We start from the raw sequence: 23,562 nt of genomic DNA on the forward strand, positions 1-23,562 counted from the left end.
GATACGATACATTTTGATAGAAGAAAACAAATTCAACGTTGTTTTATGCTTTCTTTTTCTAAATCTAGTAACATATTTTACGAGTTTTATTTGCAAATTGACTAGAAGAAATTGATTAAAATTATTTGACGGTCAAAAATTATTTTACAAGCTATCAGTCATAAAAAATTTACGTTTTCTATACTTATTTTACTGAGTAATGTGTTTTACCTTATGCCAAACCCGACTGAATAACGATCCCGACCGAAAAATGAACCGAACCGAAAATTAGAGATTTTGCACCGTGTATCAAACCGAGAAAAAATACCGCAGTGAATCGATACCGCGGTGAACCGTTTCACTCCTAATATATTTAAATATTATGTATATTTTCATGTACTTTTTTTTTTTAAACTGTTTGTGAACAAATCAAGTAATGTACACATGTCACTAAAAATAAATAAATGACTTCCTTACCGTAATACCAATTAAATATTAAAACACCTATAGATATGTCAGGTTTAACAAAAATGAATAAAAAAAGGAAAGAAGGAAAATCGGAAAACTTCAAACGAAATTTTGAATAATTCTGAATCATGGTAATCGGGCTTAATTTTACCTCACAATAATTTCTTATCAATGAAATTAATCTTTTAAAACAGCAAAAAAAGAAAATAGCTGAGAAAGCAACAAAAGCATTATATGAAGTATTAAAGAAAGGAAGATTACATAACCTATCAATACAGTGTCAACCTGATTTGTTTGATAAAATCGTTCAACCTATATTGTTATATGGATGTGAAGTGTGGGGATTTTCAAATAATGCAATTATAGAAAGGGTACATCTAAAATTCTGTAAACTTTTACTCCATTTAAACGATTCAACCCCAGATTTCATGATATATGGTGAGCTTGGTCGATACCCTATGGGAATTCAAATAAAAACACGCATGATATCTTACTGGTCAAAATTAATTACTGGCAAAGAAACAAAAATTGCAAATTTATGCTATAAATTAGGCTTTATTTTAAATCAAGAAATAGGAGGAAAAATCAGCTGGTTTGAAAATGTTGGAAATATTCTGAATAATTGTGGGCTATCTAATATTCGGCTTGAGCAAAGCTCAAATAATACAAAATGGTTAACGGCGAAAGTTAAACTCACATTAATTGATCAATTCAAGCAAATTTGGCAATCAACTCTTCAAACCTCACCTAAAGCATTAAATTATAGAATATACAAAGACGAATTAAAGTTTGAAAACTATTTTAATATTTTCTCAAAACAGGATTCAACTACATTTTGTAGATTGCGAACTTGTAACCATCATTTACCAATTGAAAATGGACGTTGGCTTAATATACCAAGACAAGACAGAATTTGTTCCCATTGTAATCTAAAAGAAATCGGAGATGAATTTCATTACATACTAATGTGCACTTCACTACAAAAAGAAAGAATGCTATGCTTAACAGAAAAACACATACGATTTAAGAATATAATTAGTTTTAAAAACATCATGAATAGCAATAAACACTATTTTCTGAGAAAAATGTGTTCGTTTATAAAGAAAATAAATAAAATATGCTCCCCGGCCTAGAATTCCCATGCTTCACATTTATAGCAAAGTACTAGTTTTTGTTCTTTATTATTCACGCATGCTATTGCTATGTATTAAATTATCTATTTGGTGTAAGTCTCTATATGCTATTGTAAAATGGTGAAGAGATTCAAATAAATGAATACTGAATACTGTAAAATTGAAATTAGGACTCACTTATATTATGGCCATTTATCGTATTTATATAAATTATTTGGATACACAACGCCATTTAATGCAGGTACAGTATTCGTACGTGTAAGGGCAGAATCCTGGGGAGTGATTTTAACAGCATGATTTATTTTTATTTTTAGGTAAAATATCAGCGACGCATGCAGATGACATTGTGAAAAGTTTTGTGTTTCGACGGGTTTATATATATGCCTGGATATTATGCTTCATTTAGTTTTAAATATTTTTTTTTATCGATTGGAAACAAGTTCTTACAACTTCCTGAAATATAACAGTGTGTCCTGCAAAATAAATAGCTTGAGTATGCAATGTATAAAATTAATTACACGTATAATGCACCAGGGAAATGCGAAAACTTGTCAGCATAACGCACAAGCACGAAAAAGAAAAGAAAGAATGAATATGATTTAAAAATAACAACAATAATAACGGAAATTAAGAGTTTAAGAAAAAGTAATTTCCATATTGTCTATCAGTCGTCTATACCGCATGTCTAAATAGGCAGGTATGACACAGTACACAGTCTTTGTGAATTTCTCGCAGTTGGAGGGCAAACTAAGAATTTTTATAAGACGGGGAGATCCAAATGGCATTCTTTAATGTGTCTAATAAAAAAATAAAAGAAATCATCCCTGATTTTTGTCCTTTGAAGCAAAATTTTTAGCTTTAATCGTACCCCGAAATTCAAACATGACAGTTTGGAGGCGTATTTTCCTGAATTTAAACACTACAGTTACAACGATCTTAAAATGTAAATAGATAGAATGGTAGAGAGAAATGTAAAGGCTGGGATTCTGCTCATGTTATGTGGTGAAGTTCATTCCTTGAGCTGCAGCGCGGATGCAAATACCCACATTGAAACACACATCCATGAACAAAACAACAAACGTCTCGACAAACTAGATGTTTTCTAGGCGGTCCGCGCTCAGTGTAAACAAAAACAGCAAGTGCGTGTGACCCGAGTATTTCACTGTTCACAGTTCCTGAGAAGTAAGTCGACGTTTTACTCTCGTCAGTAGCCATGGCCGATACTGCTCCTCCAGCAAAGTCCCCAGCCAAGAAGAAGGCCGCAAAGCCTAAGGTGCCCGCTGCACATCCCAAGTACATTGACATGATTAGCGCTGCTGTTGCATCTCTGAAAGAACGTGGTGGCTCATCTCGACAGGCCATTCTCAAGTACATCATGGCCAACTACAAAGTGGGCAACGATGTTAACTCTATCAACGCCCACCTGAAAATGGCCCTGAAGAGCGGAGTTAAGAAAGGCGCTCTGAAGCAAGCAAAGGGCACAGGCGCTAGTGGCTCCTTCAAACTTGGAGACAAACCCAAGACCGAAAAGAAGCCTAAAGCCAAAAAGGTAGCCAAACCCAAGGCAGCCAAGCCCAAGAAGGCCGCCACCAAGCCCAAGAAGCCTGCGGGAGAGAAGAAGGCCAAGACTCCAAAGAAGAAGGCAGCAGCCAAGAAACCAGCCGGACCCAAGAAAGCCAAGTCCCCCAAGAAAAAGGCAGCCCCCAAGTCTCCAAAGAAGGCAGCAGCCAAACCCAAGAAGGCCAAGACCCCCAAGAAGGCAGCGGCCAAGAAGACAAAGACTCCCAAGAAAGCAGCCGCCAAGAAATAAGCAGTCTTCGCATTCCAGGCAGACTGTCTACGCTTAAAACAAAATTTAAAAAGCCCTTTTCAGGGCTACCCACATTTTTAGAAAAGATGCCTTAAAAACATTCGTTAACGAAACATTTGCATAATCATTGCCTTTCTTTTCCCTCTCTTTCTCATTTTAATATTTGGAATGCAGAGGTCTGTGTTGAAAATTTAAACTAAACAAACATGTGAAATATTACAATTTCACTAACAATATATCTTACACAAATGCCTACACTGTCTAGGTGTAAACTAGGATTATGTGCTCATGGTAATTTATGTAATTGCATGCATATCTCACATGAATTCCTGATTGAACAATAATCTAAATAATAGGGAGGAGCAGTAAGTGAAATGAATGATGATTAAAAAAGTGTGTGAATTAATTTTTGTTTATAATGTACATAATATCAGGTCAAGTTTGAATTATTATATATGATAGACCATTTTCACACACCTTCTCACACACATACACTCACTGACTGTTGCAGTGTAATTCCATTCAATGTACAGAACAGAAGTCTTCTTTGATATTTTAGAATTGGTTTTATTTCCTAGCTTTCACGTCACACACAGAATGAATTAATGAAGCATACTCTGGTACGACTAAAATGAATTTCTAAGGCAGTGACTTTTTTCATGCAAGTGTCCGTGTAAACTGTAAATGGTCACAAGATTCTTGAAAGCAAAACCACATGCATACCAGGGCTTGTCAACAAACATCAAATATTTCTACAAAATCAATGTTTTTGAACAACTTCTTGAAGCTTTGTTTTGACAGGACTTCAAAATTTGATAAATATTCAAATTCTTGAACTTTCTAAAGTCTAAAGTGATAAACACATACAGAAGTTAAGGTGGGGGTGGGGATAAAGAAAGCAAAGCAATGATGAGCTGGTTTATGAGTCAGGATGTCGAATCCAGCAAACACTGGATCATGTATAAAGTAAAACATTATGGCCTGAAAAACATTTCATGAGGAAATTTTAAAGTAATATTCATTGATATAATAATAAAAATAATATAAATGAATGAATAAATGAATGAATGAATGAATGAATGAATGAATGAATGAATGAATGAATAAATAAATAAATAAATAAATAAATAAATAAATAAATAAATAAATAAATAAATAAATAAATAAATAAATAAATAAATAAATAAATAAATAAATAAATAAGTAAGTAAATAAATAAATAAATAAATAAATAAATGAATAAATAAATAAATAAATAAATAAATAAATAAATATATTTAAAAAAAAATAAAAAGCATAGGGAGTGTTTATATGTCTATCTTCATGGTTATTATCATATTTACTGTGATCGTACATCTTTCAATACAGTGGGTCTATTAGATTATTTTATATAGAGAATTTAACATTGATTTTAACCAAGTACAAAATCTGTGCAAAAAAGGTGGATTGAAATGATTCCAGCTAAGACCAATGGAAGCACGCTATGCGCGACTAATCGCAAGGTGTCTTTCTTAACCCCCAACCAATCGCAAACATCCTTACTTAATGCGCGCTGATTTCGATTCAAGAGCCACAAACCGTATAAAACTATAGTAAACGCTTGCTCTCGTCATTCATTTTATCTGAACTCAGAGAAGATGGCACGTACCAAGCAGACTGCAAGAAAATCTACTGGAGGCAAGGCCCCACGAAAACAGCTGGCTACCAAGGCAGCCCGCAAAAGCGCACCAGCCACCGGTGGCGTTAAGAAGCCCCACAGATACAGGCCAGGAACTGTCGCTCTCCGTGAGATCAGGAGGTACCAGAAAAGCACCGAGTTGTTGATCAGGAAACTCCCATTCCAGCGTCTTGTCCGTGAAATCGCTCAGGATTTCAAGACAGATCTGCGTTTCCAGAGCTCTGCCGTCATGGCCCTCCAAGAAGCCAGTGAAGCCTACCTTGTCGGACTCTTTGAGGATACCAACTTGTGTGCTATCCACGCTAAGAGAGTGACCATCATGCCAAAGGACATCCAGCTTGCCAGACGTATCCGTGGCGAGAGAGCTTAAACATTTTCTTGTCTCGGACAAACACACAAACGGCCGTTTTCACGGCCACCAAAATATTTAGAAAAGATGCCCTCTTTAACAGCACTAATTAGAAACGTGACAACAAAGAGCACAAGTATATTGACCACATAATTTATGTCAGGTGTTATTGGCGAAATATTGTTTATTGTATATGAATGCAAGGAAACACACAGATATGATAGTGTCTTGAATACTGGCATAATTGCATAATTATGGCAGCTTATACTCGTATTATATATAAAGAAAACAAACAAACGAAAACACGCATGAAACGAGTGTCGCACAACAGTTTGAGAGAGAAACAATACACTGTAAAAATTACGTACATGTATCCCAAGCAATTCTAAAGGCACGTTAACAGAAATAATAATGATAAAAAAGTGATTCATGCATGGTTATACATATTTTGCTTAAATTCAGAGAGCGTGATAAACAATATGACACAATGGATACTGTTTTGAGAGTAATATTCTGACAGATAATAATAAATATGGTCAGTTGTTTGAAACATTTGCATATATATATTTATTACATTTCTATTCTGCGTAAAGAAATACTACTACTAATAATAATATTAATAATTGAAAAGAAATAAAGAGAGATACAGAGAATAACATGTACTGAGTTGGTAACGTGATATTTTATTTATTACGAGATGTATTATTTAAATGTGTCTTGCATTAAAGAATATTGTTTTAAATTATTTCCCTGAAAATATGACAGTATACAGAACCCCCGCAAAAATATGAAATCATATATAATGAACTACTGAAATTTAAGATTTGCCTATATAGACAAGTACATGATTTAGTAACAGCTCAAGGGTACACGAAAAAAATGTCAACAAAAGCAAATACGCAAGGCGCGCAGAGCGCGAACCAATCGCGCTTTAGCTTACACTGTGCCTTCGGAACGTGAAAATTGCACTGCCGAAGTTTTCAAGATACCACTGCTTCTAGCACGTCGTTGATTAGCGCTATATATACCACGATCTCTCCCCTAGCCCTCACATTTCAGAAGATTATCTACTGAGAGCAGAATTATGTCTGGACGTGGTAAAGGAGGAAAAGGTCTTGGAAAGGGGGGCGCCAAGCGTCACAGGAAGGTCCTGAGAGATAACATCCAGGGTATTACCAAACCCGCCATCCGCCGTCTTGCACGCAGAGGTGGAGTCAAACGTATCTCTGGGCTCATCTACGAGGAGACCCGTGGAGTCCTGAAAGTTTTCCTCGAGAACGTCATTCGTGATGCTGTCACCTACACGGAGCACGCCAAGAGGAAGACCGTCACAGCCATGGACGTTGTCTATGCCCTGAAGAGACAAGGACGTACCCTCTACGGATTCGGTGGTTAGATACCCCTACCATACTGTGCCTCCAAGAGCAAGAACAAACGGCCGTTTTCACGGCCACCCAAATTTTTCGAAAAGATACCTCTGAGCAGACGTGTTAAAGAAACGAAGGTGTTAATTTTTCTATATTCATTTCTAGTGAGCAAAAGAATTTTGATTTAATGTCACTGGAAGAAGGCATATTATTCGGATAGCCTTGCAGTAACTTGTACACAGGGTAGGGGAAAACAAATAATTACAATATCTTCATAATTATTGATTTACATTAGGTTCCCATGTAAGATTTTTGATCAGAAAAAGGGGGGCCTGCATGGGGAAAATACAAACAGACAAGAAAGTCCCATGCTCTAGTTGATTATTTCCAAGGACACATCTGGTAGATAAATATCAATTTAATAACCTGCACGTTGTTACAGTTTCCTGAGATATCGTCGAAAGCTGTAAATATTGAAATAGTATCCCTGTCAATACAGAGACAAAATTCGCGTATACAACAACTCGTACGGTTAAATGTACTTTGACAAGGTAGCAAGAGTTGTCTTTCGTTTTATGTGTGCTGTATATTCCTATGCATTGAGCAAGTGGTTATTTGCAGTGCGGGTCTATCATCTTTACATTTACATGCCTCTATCAACAATAAAGCATGACTTCACGATGTTGTTGTTGTTCTTCATTCTATTACATTTGGATTCCAACATAGACACCACATGTAATAGTAGTATGGCAACAAAGTACACCACACAGTCAAAAACATCATCTCAAGAAAAAAAAACTATGACCCATACTTGCGCGATATATTTCGTAATACCACTAAATATACATGTTTATTTTATACAGGGATGTCCCAGAACTAGCATTGTTTGAAATGATTATCTTGATCCTCATTCCTGTGCAAAACAAACCAACACACACAAAGCAAAATGTTTAAACAGAGATGACTTTGAAATATTCATATGCAGAAATGTGAAACACAACTTGAAGACGCTAGGTCTTAAGAATGTAGTTTATTTGATTACTTGTATATTTCCCGTAGGATCTTAAATGTTTGACATTCAAACGTAATTCCTTTTCAATATCCTTTGAAATGCATTTTTTTCATGAAGATAACCTGTAATGAGCTATAATATTTTTCCAGTAGATATTAAATCTGTGCTAGTTTTCTATACATGTTGTACACATGTTGATCACAACGTAAAATGTTCAATAAGATGTAATTACAATTTCTGGGTGATTATAGTTTATCTACCATTATCTTTGTGCCTCAGTGCATCACACATCCTTTGATATACTGAATTATAATATCTAGGTTACTTAAGAAATGTTTTTGAAAGTTCATGAAGGTATGACATACCTTTCACCAGGGCATATTTCATACAAATAAAATTATATATACCTGCCAGGGTGAAAAGTATCAGTTCATATCCTCCAGACAGACACTGACAAACTGTCTAGGGTATATATTTTCTATGTATTGAGGTATAGTATATTATTCCTCGTCTGTCATAGTTCATGAGAATAGGAGGAATTTTCATTTAATTTAAAAGAAATAACAAAGAGAATTCAAATTTCAGTTGAATAAGATAGACCCAGGCAAAATATATTATTTCTGTATAATAAGGAATTCGTTCATATTCTTTCTTAACGACATCTTCATTACAAGCCTCTAAGATACAGATATTCAGTGTTTCAGTACTTAAACTGGTATCTTACTAAGTATATACTTTCTCTTAATGATTTCTAATGTATAATGATCCAATATAATTATAAACACTGCATACGGTAATATTTATAATTTGCTTGTGCTCTGTTTTTAACCTACATTTTTTTGTTATCTTTATGATATAAATTATTCATTCTGGCTGTCTTCCATGTGCTTGAGAGGGGAAAAAAAGTGAACTGCTCTGTTGTTAAATTACTTTAAGGCTCACATAGTATAACATGCCTATGTGTAGCTAAAATTTGTTTTCGTCTGCAACTGTTGTGTTATAAATTATTCGTTGGGGCCCTGTTTTTTTTTTTTTTTTTCCTTTCTTAAATTCCCTGTCTGTAAATATATAATGTACACTATGAGGGGGCACATGTTCATTTATTTTTCAGAGGGTGTGCGTGTTTTTTTATTTTCAGGCATAGACCAACATTCAAAATTATTAATTAGCAAGAACAGTGTCTACAGACAAAAACAGATAATGCTAAGAAATAAAAATAAATAAGGTAAACATCTTGTTAAGACAAAACCTGATATACACACGTTTCTTAACGCTGTATTGAAAGTATCTTTTCGAAAAATTTGTGTGGCCCTGAAAAGGGCCGTTTTGTTTTTCTGAAGTGCAAGTTTGCAGTTTACTTGCTGCTGGTGTACTTGGTGACAGCCTTGGTTCCCTCAGAGACGGCGTGTTTGGCCAACTCACCGGGCAGAAGGAGACGGACAGCAGTCTGGATCTCTCTGCTGGTGATGGTTGATCGCTTGTTGTAGTGAGCGAGACGGGAGGCTTCGGCAGCGATTCTCTCAAAGATGTCGTTGACGAAAGAGTTCATGATGCTCATGGCCTTGCTGGAAACACCAGTATCTGGGTGAACCTGTTTCAGGACCTTGTAGATGTAAATGGCATAGGATTCCCTCCTCTTCCTGCGCTTTTTCTTGTCCCCAGTTCTCTGGGCCTTGGCCTTAGTGGCTGCTTTCTTAGCTCCTTTAGATCCGACTTTGGGTGGCATGTTTACAGGTTGTATACAAACTGAAAACTATGAGTGTCGATTCGCGCCTCGCTGGTTTTATATCGCACGGACGGATAACGGCCGATCAGTACATTACGAACCCTCGAGAAAACTAGTGTTGTTCGGCGAGCGACAAAGTGTGTAAAATACGATCGTGCCGATTGGCTGTACGGTTCAATCCGCCTGCGTGTTTAAATAGGGTCGCGAAGCCTGAGTTAAGAGTTATTCGTTGATTTCATTTCTTGAGCGTCAACTACTCGTAACAGATCAAAGATGTCAGGACGTGGTAAAGGAGGCAAGGTGAAGGGAAAGGCCAAGAGCCGATCCTCCCGTGCCGGACTTCAGTTCCCCGTGGGTCGTATCCACCGTCTGCTGAGGAAGGGCAACTACGCCGAGAGAGTGGGAGCCGGTGCCCCCGTGTACCTGGCCGCCGTTCTTGAATACTTGGCCGCCGAAGTCTTGGAGTTGGCAGGCAACGCCGCCCGCGACAACAAGAAGACCAGAATTATCCCCCGTCATCTGCAGCTGGCCATCCGCAACGACGAGGAGTTAAACAAACTGCTGTCCGGCGTGACCATCGCCCAGGGTGGTGTCCTGCCCAACATCCAGGCCGTGCTCCTCCCCAAGAAGACCCAGAAGTCCGCCAGCAAGTAAAAAAAAGTCTGTACGACTTTCAAATATACCAAACGGCCGTTTTCACGGCCACCCAAATTTTTCGAAAAGATGCCTCTGAGCGCATACTGTTAATATAAGAAACGAAATGCATGTTTAATAAATGAAAATATACATGCCAAGATATCACATTAATTTCACGTATATACAGTACCAGGCCATAAGTGAATCCTAATTGATTTTTGTGGCACATAATTTCAAAATGTAAGCGTGACATCACGCAACAAATGCAAAACTGAAATTTTACGGCACAGATTTGTTAAGAAATCATGGTAGAAATGTTAGCCACGATGAATTGTTTTCAATGATCAAAGGTATATAGTAACTAAGCAAATGATTTATTAGAGTGACACGTGTTATATACCATACAACAACATTTCAATAGGGTTCAATCAAAAATCCACATATTATTATTACTCAATCTTGTGTTTATTTTAAAACAAATTTGGGTAAGAAATGGTATAGAAGACGAAATTCCTTCTTTTTTTTTTTTTTTTTTTTTTTTTTTTTTTTTTTTTTATAGCACTGTGCTTAATTTGTACTCTGAATACCGGTCAAAGTTTTTTTGAAAACATGTGTTTTAATCGAATGCCAAAAATAAGAATGCTAATTGTAAAATGTATCTCGGTGTCATATGCATCTTCCAATATATATGTATATGTATGTATATATATATATATATATATATAACAGACACTGCTAATCTTAGCACACAGGTGTATACTTACAAAATGCATACATATATTTTAGGGGTGAAACGATACACCTCCTTCACGGTTCGATACGTATTGTATAATTTTGTCTCGGTTCGGTTATTTTCGATACGATACATTTTGATAGAAGAAAACAAATTCAACGTTGTTTTATGCTTTCTTTTTCTAAATCTAGTAACATATTTTACGAGTTTTATTTGCAAATTGACTAGAAGAAATTGATTAAAATTATTTGACGGTCAAAAATTATTTTACAAGCTATCAGTCATAAAAAATTTACGTTTTCTATACTTATTTTACTGAGTAATGTGTTTTACCTTATGCCAAACCCGACTGAATAACGATCCCGACCGAAAAATGAACCGAACCGAAAATTAGAGATTTTGCACCGTGTATCAAACCGAGAAAAAATACCGCAGTGAATCGATACCGCGGTGAACCGTTTCACTCCTAATATATTTAAATATTATGTATATTTTCATGTACTTTTTTTTTTTAAACTGTTTGTGAACAAATCAAGTAATGTACACATGTCACTAAAAATAAATAAATGACTTCCTTACCGTAATACCAATTAAATATTAAAACACCTATAGATATGTCAGGTTTAACAAAAATGAATAAAAAAAGGAAAGAAGGAAAATCGGAAAACTTCAAACGAAATTTTGAATAATTCTGAATCATGGTAATCGGGCTTAATTTTACCTCACAATAATTTCTTATCAATGAAATTAATCTTTTAAAACAGCAAAAAAAGAAAATAGCTGAGAAAGCAACAAAAGCATTATATGAAGTATTAAAGAAAGGAAGATTACATAACCTATCAATACAGTGTCAACCTGATTTGTTTGATAAAATCGTTCAACCTATATTGTTATATGGATGTGAAGTGTGGGGATTTTCAAATAATGCAATTATAGAAAGGGTACATCTAAAATTCTGTAAACTTTTACTCCATTTAAACGATTCAACCCCAGATTTCATGATATATGGTGAGCTTGGTCGATACCCTATGGGAATTCAAATAAAAACACGCATGATATCTTACTGGTCAAAATTAATTACTGGCAAAGAAACAAAAATTGCAAATTTATGCTATAAATTAGGCTTTATTTTAAATCAAGAAATAGGAGGAAAAATCAGCTGGTTTGAAAATGTTGGAAATATTCTGAATAATTGTGGGCTATCTAATATTCGGCTTGAGCAAAGCTCAAATAATACAAAATGGTTAACGGCGAAAGTTAAACTCACATTAATTGATCAATTCAAGCAAATTTGGCAATCAACTCTTCAAACCTCACCTAAAGCATTAAATTATAGAATATACAAAGACGAATTAAAGTTTGAAAACTATTTTAATATTTTCTCAAAACAGGATTCAACTACATTTTGTAGATTGCGAACTTGTAACCATCATTTACCAATTGAAAATGGACGTTGGCTTAATATACCAAGACAAGACAGAATTTGTTCCCATTGTAATCTAAAAGAAATCGGAGATGAATTTCATTACATACTAATGTGCACTTCACTACAAAAAGAAAGAATGCTATGCTTAACAGAAAAACACATACGATTTAAGAATATAATTAGTTTTAAAAACATCATGAATAGCAATAAACACTATTTTCTGAGAAAAATGTGTTCGTTTATAAAGAAAATAAATAAAATATGCTCCCCGGCCTAGAATTCCCATGCTTCACATTTATAGCAAAGTACTAGTTTTTGTTCTTTATTATTCACGCATGCTATTGCTATGTATTAAATTATCTATTTGGTGTAAGTCTCTATATGCTATTGTAAAATGGTGAAGAGATTCAAATAAATGAATACTGAATACTGTAAAATTGAAATTAGGACTCACTTATATTATGGCCATTTATCGTATTTATATAAATTATTTGGATACACAACGCCATTTAATGCAGGTACAGTATTCGTACGTGTAAGGGCAGAATCCTGGGGAGTGATTTTAACAGCATGATTTATTTTTATTTTTAGGTAAAATATCAGCGACGCATGCAGATGACATTGTGAAAAGTTTTGTGTTTCGACGGGTTTATATATATGCCTGGATATTATGCTTCATTTAGTTTTAAATATTTTTTTTTATCGATTGGAAACAAGTTCTTACAACTTCCTGAAATATAACAGTGTGTCCTGCAAAATAAATAGCTTGAGTATGCAATGTATAAAATTAATTACACGTATAATGCACCAGGGAAATGCGAAAACTTGTCAGCATAACGCACAAGCACGAAAAAGAAAAGAAAGAATGAATATGATTTAAAAATAACAACAATAATAACGGAAATTAAGAGTTTAAGAAAAAGTAATTTCCATATTGTCTATCAGTCGTCTATACCGCATGTCTAAATAGGCAGGTATGACACAGTACACAGTCTTTGTGAATTTCTCGCAGTTGGAGGGCAAACTAAGAATTTTTATAAGACGGGGAGATCCAAATGGCATTCTTTAATGTGTCTAATAAAAAAATAAAAGAAATCATCCCTGATTTTTGTCCTTTGAAGCAAAATTTTTAGCTTTAATCGTACCCCGAAATTCAAACATGACAGTTTGGAGGCGTATTTTCCTGAATTTAAACACTACAGTTACAACGATCTTAAAATGTAAATAGATAGAATGGTAGAGAGAAATGTAAAGGCTGGGATTCTGCTCATGTTATGTGGTGAAGTTCATTCCTTGAGCTGCAGCGCGGATGCAAATACCCACATTGAAACACACATCCATGAACAAAACAACAAACGTCTCGACAAACTAGATGTTTTCTAGGCGGTCCGCGCTCAGTGTAAACAAAAACAGCAAGTGCGTGTGACCCGAGTATTTCACTGTTCACAGTTCCTGAGAAGTAAGTCGACGTTTTACTCTCGTCAGTAGCCATGGCCGATACTGCTCCTCCAGCAAAGTCCCCAGCCAAGAAGAAGGCCGCAAAGCCTAAGGTGCCCGCTGCACATCCCAAGTACATTGACATGATTAGCGCTGCTGTTGCATCTCTGAAAGAACGTGGTGGCTCATCTCGACAGGCCATTCTCAAGTACATCATGGCCAACTACAAAGTGGGCAACGATGTTAACTCTATCAACGCCCACCTGAAAATGGCCCTGAAGAGCGGAGTTAAGAAAGGCGCTCTGAAGCAAGCAAAGGGCACAGGCGCTAGTGGCTCCTTCAAACTTGGAGACAAACCCAAGACCGAAAAGAAGCCTAAAGCCAAAAAGGTAGCCAAACCCAAGGCAGCCAAGCCCAAGAAGGCCGCCACCAAGCCCAAGAAGCCTGCGGGAGAGAAGAAGGCCAAGACTCCAAAGAAGAAGGCAGCAGCCAAGAAACCAGCCGGACCCAAGAAAGCCAAGTCCCCCAAGAAAAAGGCAGCCCCCAAGTCTCCAAAGAAGGCAGCAGCCAAACCCAAGAAGGCCAAGACCCCCAAGAAGGCAGCGGCCAAGAAGACAAAGACTCCCAAGAAAGCAGCCGCCAAGAAATAAGCAGTCTTCGCATTCCAGGCAGACTGTCTACGCTTAAAACAAAATTTAAAAAGCCCTTTTCAGGGCTACCCACATTTTTAGAAAAGATGCCTTAAAAACATTCGTTAACGAAACATTTGCATAATCATTGCCTTTCTTTTCCCTCTCTTTCTCATTTTAATATTTGGAATGCAGAGGTCTGTGTTGAAAATTTAAACTAAACAAACATGTGAAATATTACAATTTCACTAACAATATATCTTACACAAATGCCTACACTGTCTAGGTGTAAACTAGGATTATGTGCTCATGGTAATTTATGTAATTGCATGCATATCTCACATGAATTCCTGATTGAACAATAATCTAAATAATAGGGAGGAGCAGTAAGTGAAATGAATGATGATTAAAAAAGTGTGTGAATTAATTTTTGTTTATAATGTACATAATATCAGGTCAAGTTTGAATTATTATATATGATAGACCATTTTCACACACCTTCTCACACACATACACTCACTGACTGTTGCAGTGTAATTCCATTCAATGTACAGAACAGAAGTCTTCTTTGATATTTTAGAATTGGTTTTATTTCCTAGCTTTCACGTCACACACAGAATGAATTAATGAAGCATACTCTGGTACGACTAAAATGAATTTCTAAGGCAGTGACTTTTTTCATGCAAGTGTCCGTGTAAACTGTAAATGGTCACAAGATTCTTGAAAGCAAAACCACATGCATACCAGGGCTTGTCAACAAACATCAAATATTTCTACAAAATCAATGTTTTTGAACAACTTCTTGAAGCTTTGTTTTGACAGGACTTCAAAATTTGATAAATATTCAAATTCTTGAACTTTCTAAAGTCTAAAGTGATAAACACATACAGAAGTTAAGGTGGGGGTGGGGATAAAGAAAGCAAAGCAATGATGAGCTGGTTTATGAGTCAGGATGTCGAATCCAGCAAACACTGGATCATGTATAAAGTAAAACATTATGGCCTGAAAAACATTTCATGAGGAAATTTTAAAGTAATATTCATTGATATAATAATAAAAATAATATAAATGAATGAATGAATGAATGAATGAATGAATGAATGAATGAATGAATGAATGAATAAATAAATAAATAAATAAATAAATAAATAAATAAATAAATAAGTAAATAAATAAATAAATAAATAAATAAATAAATAAATAAATAAATAAATAAATAAATAAATAAATAAATAAATAAATAAATAAATAAATAAATAAGTAAGTAAATAAATAAATAAATAAATAAATGAATAAATAAATAAATAAATAAATAAATAAATAAATAAATATATTTAAAAAAAAATAAAAAGCATAGGGAGTGTTTATATGTCTATCTTCATGGTTATTATCATATTTACTGTGATCGTACATCTTTCAATACAGTGGGTCTATTAGATTATTTTATATAGAGAATTTAACATTGATTTTAACGAAGTACAAAATCTGTGCAAAAAAGGTGGATTGAAATGATTCCAGCTAAGACCAATGGAAGCACGCTATGCGCGACTAATCGCAAGGTGTCTTTCTTAACCCCCAACCAATCGCAAACATCCTTACTTAATGCGCGCTGATTTCGATTCAAGAGCCACAAACCGTATAAAACTATAGTAAACGCTTGCTCTCGTCATTCATTTTATCTGAACTCAGAGAAGATGGCACGTACCAAGCAGACTGCAAGAAAATCTACTGGAGGCAAGGCCCCACGAAAACAGCTGGCTACCAAGGCAGCCCGCAAAAGCGCACCAGCCACCGGTGGCGTTAAGAAGCCCCACAGATACAGGCCAGGAACTGTCGCTCTCCGTGAGATCAGGAGGTACCAGAAAAGCACCGAGTTGTTGATCAGGAAACTCCCATTCCAGCGTCTTGTCCGTGAAATCGCTCAGGATTTCAAGACAGATCTGCGTTTCCAGAGCTCTGCCGTCATGGCCCTCCAAGAAGCCAGTGAAGCCTACCTTGTCGGACTCTTTGAGGATACCAACTTGTGTGCTATCCACGCTAAGAGAGTGACCATCATGCCAAAGGACATCCAGCTTGCCAGACGTATCCGTGGCGAGAGAGCTTAAACATTTTCTTGTCTCGGACAAACACACAAACGGCCGTTTTCACGGCCACCAAAATATTTAGAAAAGATGCCCTCTTTAACAGCACTAATTAGAAACGTGACAACAAAGAGCACAAGTATATTGACCACATAATTTATGTCAGGTGTTATTGGCGAAATATTGTTTATTGTATATGAATGCAAGGAAACACACAGATATGATAGTGTCTTGAATACTGGCATAATTGCATAATTATGGCAGCTTATACTCGTATTATATATAAAGAAAACAAACAAACGAAAACACGCATGAAACGAGTGTCGCACAACAGTTTGAGAGAGAAACAATACACTGTAAAAATTACGTACATGTATCCCAAGCAATTCTAAAGGCACGTTAACAGAAATAATAATGATAAAAAAGTGATTCATGCATGGTTATACATATTTTGCTTAAATTCAGAGAGCGTGATAAACAATATGACACAATGGATACTGTTTTGAGAGTAATATTCTGACAGATAATAATAAATATGGTCAGTTGTTTGAAACATTTGCATATATATATTTATTACATTTCTATTCTGCGTAAAGAAATACTACTACTAATAATAATATTAATAATTGAAAAGAAATAAAGAGAGATACAGAGAATAACATGTACTGAGTTGGTAACGTGATATTTTATTTATTACGAGATGTATTATTTAAATGTGTCTTGCATTAAAGAATATTGTTTTAAATTATTTCCCTGAAAATATGACAGTATACAGAACCCCCGCAAAAATATGAAATCATATATAATGAACTACTGAAATTTAAGATTTGCCTATATAGACAAGTACATGATTTAGTAACAGCTCAAGGGTACACGAAAAAAATGTCAACAAAAGCAAATACGCAAGGCGCGCAGAGCGCGAACCAATCGCGCTTTAGCTTACACTGTGCCTTCGGAACGTGAAAATTGCACTGCCGAAGTTTTCAAGATACCACTGCTTCTAGCACGTCGTTGATTAGCGCTATATATACCACGATCTCTCCCCTAGCCCTCACATTTCAGAAGATTATCTACTGAGAGCAGAATTATGTCTGGACGTGGTAAAGGAGGAAAAGGTCTTGGAAAGGGGGGCGCCAAGCGTCACAGGAAGGTCCTGAGAGATAACATCCAGGGTATTACCAAACCCGCCATCCGCCGTCTTGCACGCAGAGGTGGAGTCAAACGTATCTCTGGGCTCATCTACGAGGAGACCCGTGGAGTCCTGAAAGTTTTCCTCGAGAACGTCATTCGTGATGCTGTCACCTACACGGAGCACGCCAAGAGGAAGACCGTCACAGCCATGGACGTTGTCTATGCCCTGAAGAGACAAGGACGTACCCTCTACGGATTCGGTGGTTAGATACCCCTACCATACTGTGCCTCCAAGAGCAAGAACAAACGGCCGTTTTCACGGCCACCCAAATTTTTCGAAAAGATACCTCTGAGCAGACGTGTTAAAGAAACGAAGGTGTTAATTTTTCTATATTCATTTCTAGTGAGCAAAAGAATTTTGATTTAATGTCACTGGAAGAAGGCATATTATTCGGATAGCCTTGCAGTAACTTGTACACAGGGTAGGGGAAAACAAATAATTACAATATCTTCATAATTATTGATTTACATTAGGTTCCCATGTAAGATTTTTGATCAGAAAAAGGGGGGCCTGCATGGGGAAAATACAAACAGACAAGAAAGTCCCATGCTCTAGTTGATTATTTCCAAGGACACATCTGGTAGATAAATATCAATTTAATAACCTGCACGTTGTTACAGTTTCCTGAGATATCGTCGAAAGCTGTAAATATTGAAATAGTATCCCTGTCAATACAGAGACAAAATTCGCGTATACAACAACTCGTACGGTTAAATGTACTTTGACAAGGTAGCAAGAGTTGTCTTTCGTTTTATGTGTGCTGTATATTCCTATGCATTGAGCAAGTGGTTATTTGCAGTGCAGGTCTATCATCTTTACATTTACATGCCTCTATCAACAATAAAGCATGACTTCACGATGTTGTTGTTGTTCTTCATTCTATTACATTTGGATTCCAACATAGACACCACATGTAATAGTAGTATGGCAACAAAGTACACCACACAGTCAAAAACATCATCTCAAGAAAAAAAAACTATGACCCATACTTGCGCGATATATTTCGTAATACCACTAAATATACATGTTTATTTTATACAGGGATGTCCCAGAACTAGCATTGTTTGAAATGATTATCTTGATCCTCATTCCTGTGCAAAACAAACCAACACACACAAAGCAAAATGTTTAAACAGAGATGACTTTGAAATATTCATATGCAGAAATGTGAAACACAACTTGAAGACGCTAGGTCTTAAGAATGTAGTTTATTTGATTACTTGTATATTTCCCGTAGGATCTTAAATGTTTGACATTCAAACGTAATTCCTTTTCAATATCCTTTGAAATGCATTTTTTTCATGAAGATAACCTGTAATGAGCTATAATATTTTTCCAGTAGATATTAAATCTGTGCTAGTTTTCTATACATGTTGTACACATGTTGATCACAACGTAAAATGTTCAATAAGATGTAATTACAATTTCTGGGTGATTATAGTTTATCTACCATTATCTTTGTGCCTCAGTGCATCACACATCCTTTGATATACTGAATTATAATATCTAGGTTACTTAAGAAATGTTTTTGAAAGTTCATGAAGGTATGACATACCTTTCACCAGGGCATATTTCATACAAATAAAATTATATATACCTGCCAGGGTGAAAAGTATCAGTTCATATCCTCCAGACAGACACTGACAAACTGTCTAGGGTATATATTTTCTATGTATTGAGGTATAGTATATTATTCCTCGTCTGTCATAGTTCATGAGAATAGGAGGAATTTTCATTTAATTTAAAAGAAATAACAAAGAGAATTCAAATTTCAGTTGAATAAGATAGACCCAGGCAAAATATATTATTTCTGTATAATAAGGAATTCGTTCATATTCTTTCTTAACGACATCTTCATTACAAGCCTCTAAGATACAGATATTCAGTGTTTCAGTACTTAAACTGGTATCTTACTAAGTATATACTTTCTCTTAATGATTTCTAATGTATAATGATCCAATATAATTATAAACACTGCATACGGTAATATTTATAATTTGCTTGTGCTCTGTTTTTAACCTACATTTTTTTGTTATCTTTATGATATAAATTATTCATTCTGGCTGTCTTCCATGTGCTTGAGAGGGGAAAAAAAGTGAACTGCTCTGTTGTTAAATTACTTTAAGGCTCACATAGTATAACATGCCTATGTGTAGCTAAAATTTGTTTTCGTCTGCAACTGTTGTGTTATAAATTATTCGTTGGGGCCCTGTTTTTTTTTTTTTTTTTCCTTTCTTAAATTCCCTGTCTGTAAATATATAATGTACACTATGAGGGGGCACATGTTCATTTATTTTTCAGAGGGTGTGCGTGTTTTTTTATTTTCAGGCATAGACCAACATTCAAAATTATTAATTAGCAAGAACAGTGTCTACAGACAAAAACAGATAATGCTAAGAAATAAAAATAAATAAGGTAAACATCTTGTTAAGACAAAACCTGATATACACACGTTTCTTAACGCTGTATTGAAAGTATCTTTTCGAAAAATTTGTGTGGCCCTGAAAAGGGCCGTTTTGTTTTTCTGAAGTGCAAGTTTGCAGTTTACTTGCTGCTGGTGTACTTGGTGACAGCCTTGGTTCCCTCAGAGACGGCGTGTTTGGCCAACTCACCGGGCAGAAGGAGACGGACAGCAGTCTGGATCTCTCTGCTGGTGATGGTTGATCGCTTGTTGTAGTGAGCGAGACGGGAGGCTTCGGCAGCGATTCTCTCAAAGATGTCGTTGACGAAAGAGTTCATGATGCTCATGGCCTTGCTGGAAACACCAGTATCTGGGTGAACCTGTTTCAGGACCTTGTAGATGTAAATGGCATAGGATTCCCTCCTCTTCCTGCGCTTTTTCTTGTCCCCAGTTCTCTGGGCCTTGGCCTTAGTGGCTGCTTTCTTAGCTCCTTTAGATCCGACTTTGGGTGGCATGTTTACAGGTTGTATACAAACTGAAAACTATGAGTGTCGATTCGCGCCTCGCTGGTTTTATATCGCACGGACGGATAACGGCCGATCAGTACATTACGAACCCTCGAGAAAACTAGTGTTGTTCGGCGAGCGACAAAGTGTGTAAAATACGATCGTGCCGATTGGCTGTACGGTTCAATCCGCCTGCGTGTTTAAATAGGGTCGCGAAGCCTGAGTTAAGAGTTATTCGTTGATTTCATTTCTTGAGCGTCAACTACTCGTAACAGATCAAAGATGTCAGGACGTGGTAAAGGAGGCAAGGTGAAGGGAAAGGCCAAGAGCCGATCCTCCCGTGCCGGACTTCAGTTCCCCGTGGGTCGTATCCACCGTCTGCTGAGGAAGGGCAACTACGCCGAGAGAGTGGGAGCCGGTGCCCCCGTGTACCTGGCCGCCGTTCTTGAATACTTGGCCGCCGAAGTCTTGGAGTTGGCAGGCAACGCCGCCCGCGACAACAAGAAGACCAGAATTATCCCCCGTCATCTGCAGCTGGCCATCCGCAACGACGAGGAGTTAAACAAACTGCTGTCCGGCGTGACCATCGCCCAGGGTGGTGTCCTGCCCAACATCCAGGCCGTGCTCCTCCCCAAGAAGACCCAGAAGTCCGCCAGCAAGTAAAAAAAAGTCTGTACGACTTTCAAATATACCAAACGGCCGTTTTCACGGCCACCCAAATTTTTCGAAAAGATGCCTCTGAGCGCATACTGTTAATATAAGAAACGAAATGCATGTTTAATAAATGAAAATATACATGCCAAGATATCACATTAATTTCACGTATATACAGTACCAGGCCATAAGTGAATCCTAATTGATTTTTGTGGCACATAATTTCAAAATGTAAGCGTGACATCACGCAACAAATGCAAAACTGAAATTTTACGGCACAGATTTGTTAAGAAATCATGGTAGAAATGTTAGCCACGATGAATTGTTTTCAATGATCAAAGGTATATAGTAACTAAGCAAATGATTTATTAGAGTGACACGTGTTATATACCATACAACAACATTTCAATAGGGTTCAATCAAAAATCCACATATTATTATTACTCAATCTTGTGTTTATTTTAAAACAAATTTGGGTAAGAAATGGTATAGAAGACGAAATTCCTTCTTTTTTTTTTTTTTTTTTTTTTTTTTTTTTTTTTTTTATAGCACTGTGCTTAATTTGTACTCTGAATACCGGTCAAAGTTTTTTTGAAAACATGTGTTTTAATCGAATGCCAAAAATAAGAATGCTAATTGTAAAATGTATCTCGGTGTCATATGCATCTTCCAATATATATGTATATGTATGTATATATATATATATATATATATAACAGACACTGCTAATCTTAGCACACAGGTGTATACTTACAAAATGCATACATATTATATTTAAATATTATGTATATTTTCATGTACTTTTTTTTTTTAAACTGTTTGTGAACAAATCAAGTAATGTACACATGTCACTAAAAATAAATAAATGACTTCCTTACCGTAATACCAATTAAATATTAAAACACCTATAGATATGTCAGGTTTAACAAAAATGAATAAAAAAAGGAAAGAAGGAAAATCGGAAAACTTCAAACGAAATTTTGAATAATTCTGAATCATGGTAATCGGGCTTAATTTTACCTCACAATAATTTCTTATCAATGAAATTAATCTTTTAAAACAGCAAAAAAAGAAAATAGCTGAGAAAGCAACAAAAGCATTATATGAAGTATTAAAGAAAGGAAGATTACATAACCTATCAATACAGTGTCAACCTGATTTGTTTGATAAAATCGTTCAACCTATATTGTTATATGGATGTGAAGTGTGGGGATTTTCAAATAATGCAATTATAGAAAGGGTACATCTAAAATTCTGTAAACTTTTACTCCATTTAAACGATTCAACCCCAGATTTCATGATATATGGTGAGCTTGGTCGATACCCTATGGGAATTCAAATAAAAACACGCATGATATCTTACTGGTCAAAATTAATTACTGGCAAAGAAACAAAAATTGCAAATTTATGCTATAAATTAGGCTTTATTTTAAATCAAGAAATAGGAGGAAAAATCAGCTGGTTTGAAAATGTTGGAAATATTCTGAATAATTGTGGGCTATCTAATATTCGGCTTGAGCAAAGCTCAAATAATACAAAATGGTTAACGGCGAAAGTTAAACTCACATTAATTGATCAATTCAAGCAAATTTGGCAATCAACTCTTCAAACCTCACCTAAAGCATTAAATTATAGAATATACAAAGACGAATTAAAGTTTGAAAACTATTTTAATATTTTCTCAAAACAGGATTCAACTACATTTTGTAGATTGCGAACTTGTAACCATCATTTACCAATTGAAAATGGACGTTGGCTTAATATACCAAGACAAGACAGAATTTGTTCCCATTGTAATCTAAAAGAAATCGGAGATGAATTTCATTACATACTAATGTGCACTTCACTACAAAAAGAAAGAATGCTATGCTTAACAGAAAAACACATACGATTTAAGAATATAATTAGTTTTAAAAACATCATGAATAGCAATAAACACTATTTTCTGAGAAAAATGTGTTCGTTTATAAAGAAAATAAATAAAATATGCTCCCCGGCCTAGAATTCCCATGCTTCACATTTATAGCAAAGTACTAGTTTTTGTTCTTTATTATTCACGCATGCTATTGCTATGTATTAAATTATCTATTTGGTGTAAGTCTCTATATGCTATTGTAAAATGGTGAAGAGATTCAAATAAATGAATACTGAATACTGTAAAATTGAAATTAGGACTCACTTATATTATGGCCATTTATCGTATTTATATAAATTATTTGGATACACAACGCCATTTAATGCAGGTACAGTATTCGTACGTGTAAGGGCAGAATCCTGGGGAGTGATTTTAACAGCATGATTTATTTTTATTTTTAGGTAAAATATCAGCGACGCATGCAGATGAC

At 35.6% G+C, this 23,562-nt stretch overlaps 7 protein-coding genes across 7 annotated transcripts; 6 read left to right on the forward strand and 1 right to left on the reverse strand.

Moving 5' to 3' along the window:
- The first annotated feature begins 2,703 nt into the window (after nucleotides 1-2,703).
- Nucleotides 2,704-3,416, forward strand: LOC133185871 (histone H1-like). Its single transcript, XM_061321161.1, has one exon. The coding sequence runs from the start codon at nucleotides 2,794-2,796 to the stop codon at nucleotides 3,388-3,390; it is 597 nt and encodes a 198-aa protein (XP_061177145.1). The 5' UTR covers nucleotides 2,704-2,793; the 3' UTR covers nucleotides 3,391-3,416.
- A 3,058-nt stretch (nucleotides 3,417-6,474) lies between these two features.
- Nucleotides 6,475-7,302, forward strand: LOC133185268 (histone H4). The gene has a single exon (XM_061320382.1). It carries the CDS (start codon nucleotides 6,502-6,504, stop codon nucleotides 6,811-6,813), a length of 312 nt encoding a protein of 103 aa, XP_061176366.1. The 5' UTR covers nucleotides 6,475-6,501; the 3' UTR covers nucleotides 6,814-7,302.
- Nucleotides 7,303-9,795: 2,493 nt separating this feature from the next.
- On the forward strand, nucleotides 9,796-10,191 carry LOC133185267 (histone H2A-like). The gene has a single exon (XM_061320381.1). The coding sequence runs from the start codon at nucleotides 9,796-9,798 to the stop codon at nucleotides 10,174-10,176; it is 381 nt and encodes a 126-aa protein (XP_061176365.1). The 3' UTR covers nucleotides 10,177-10,191.
- Nucleotides 10,192-13,717: 3,526 nt separating this feature from the next.
- On the forward strand, nucleotides 13,718-14,430 carry LOC133185266 (histone H1-like). The gene has a single exon (XM_061320380.1). It carries the CDS (start codon nucleotides 13,808-13,810, stop codon nucleotides 14,402-14,404), a length of 597 nt encoding a protein of 198 aa, XP_061176364.1. The 5' UTR covers nucleotides 13,718-13,807; the 3' UTR covers nucleotides 14,405-14,430.
- A 3,094-nt stretch (nucleotides 14,431-17,524) lies between these two features.
- On the forward strand, nucleotides 17,525-18,513 carry LOC133185872 (histone H4). Its single transcript, XM_061321162.1, has one exon. It carries the CDS (start codon nucleotides 17,552-17,554, stop codon nucleotides 17,861-17,863), a length of 312 nt encoding a protein of 103 aa, XP_061177146.1. The 5' UTR covers nucleotides 17,525-17,551; the 3' UTR covers nucleotides 17,864-18,513.
- Nucleotides 18,514-19,912: 1,399 nt separating this feature from the next.
- On the reverse strand, nucleotides 19,913-20,573 carry LOC133185873 (histone H2B). Its single transcript, XM_061321164.1, has one exon. The coding sequence runs from the start codon at nucleotides 20,570-20,572 to the stop codon at nucleotides 20,201-20,203; it is 372 nt and encodes a 123-aa protein (XP_061177148.1). The 5' UTR covers nucleotide 20,573; the 3' UTR covers nucleotides 19,913-20,200.
- A 272-nt stretch (nucleotides 20,574-20,845) lies between these two features.
- Nucleotides 20,846-21,241, forward strand: LOC133185874 (histone H2A-like). Its single transcript, XM_061321165.1, has one exon. It carries the CDS (start codon nucleotides 20,846-20,848, stop codon nucleotides 21,224-21,226), a length of 381 nt encoding a protein of 126 aa, XP_061177149.1. The 3' UTR covers nucleotides 21,227-21,241.
- Nucleotides 21,242-23,562: the final 2,321 nt, after the last annotated feature.

The sequence above is a fragment of the Saccostrea echinata genome, unplaced genomic scaffold (genome assembly GCF_033153115.1).
Source record: "Saccostrea echinata isolate AGI-Se365-2 ecotype Australia unplaced genomic scaffold, CSIRO_AGI_Sech_v1 ptg000012l, whole genome shotgun sequence".
Lineage (NCBI taxonomy): Eukaryota > Metazoa > Mollusca > Bivalvia > Ostreida > Ostreidae > Saccostrea > Saccostrea echinata.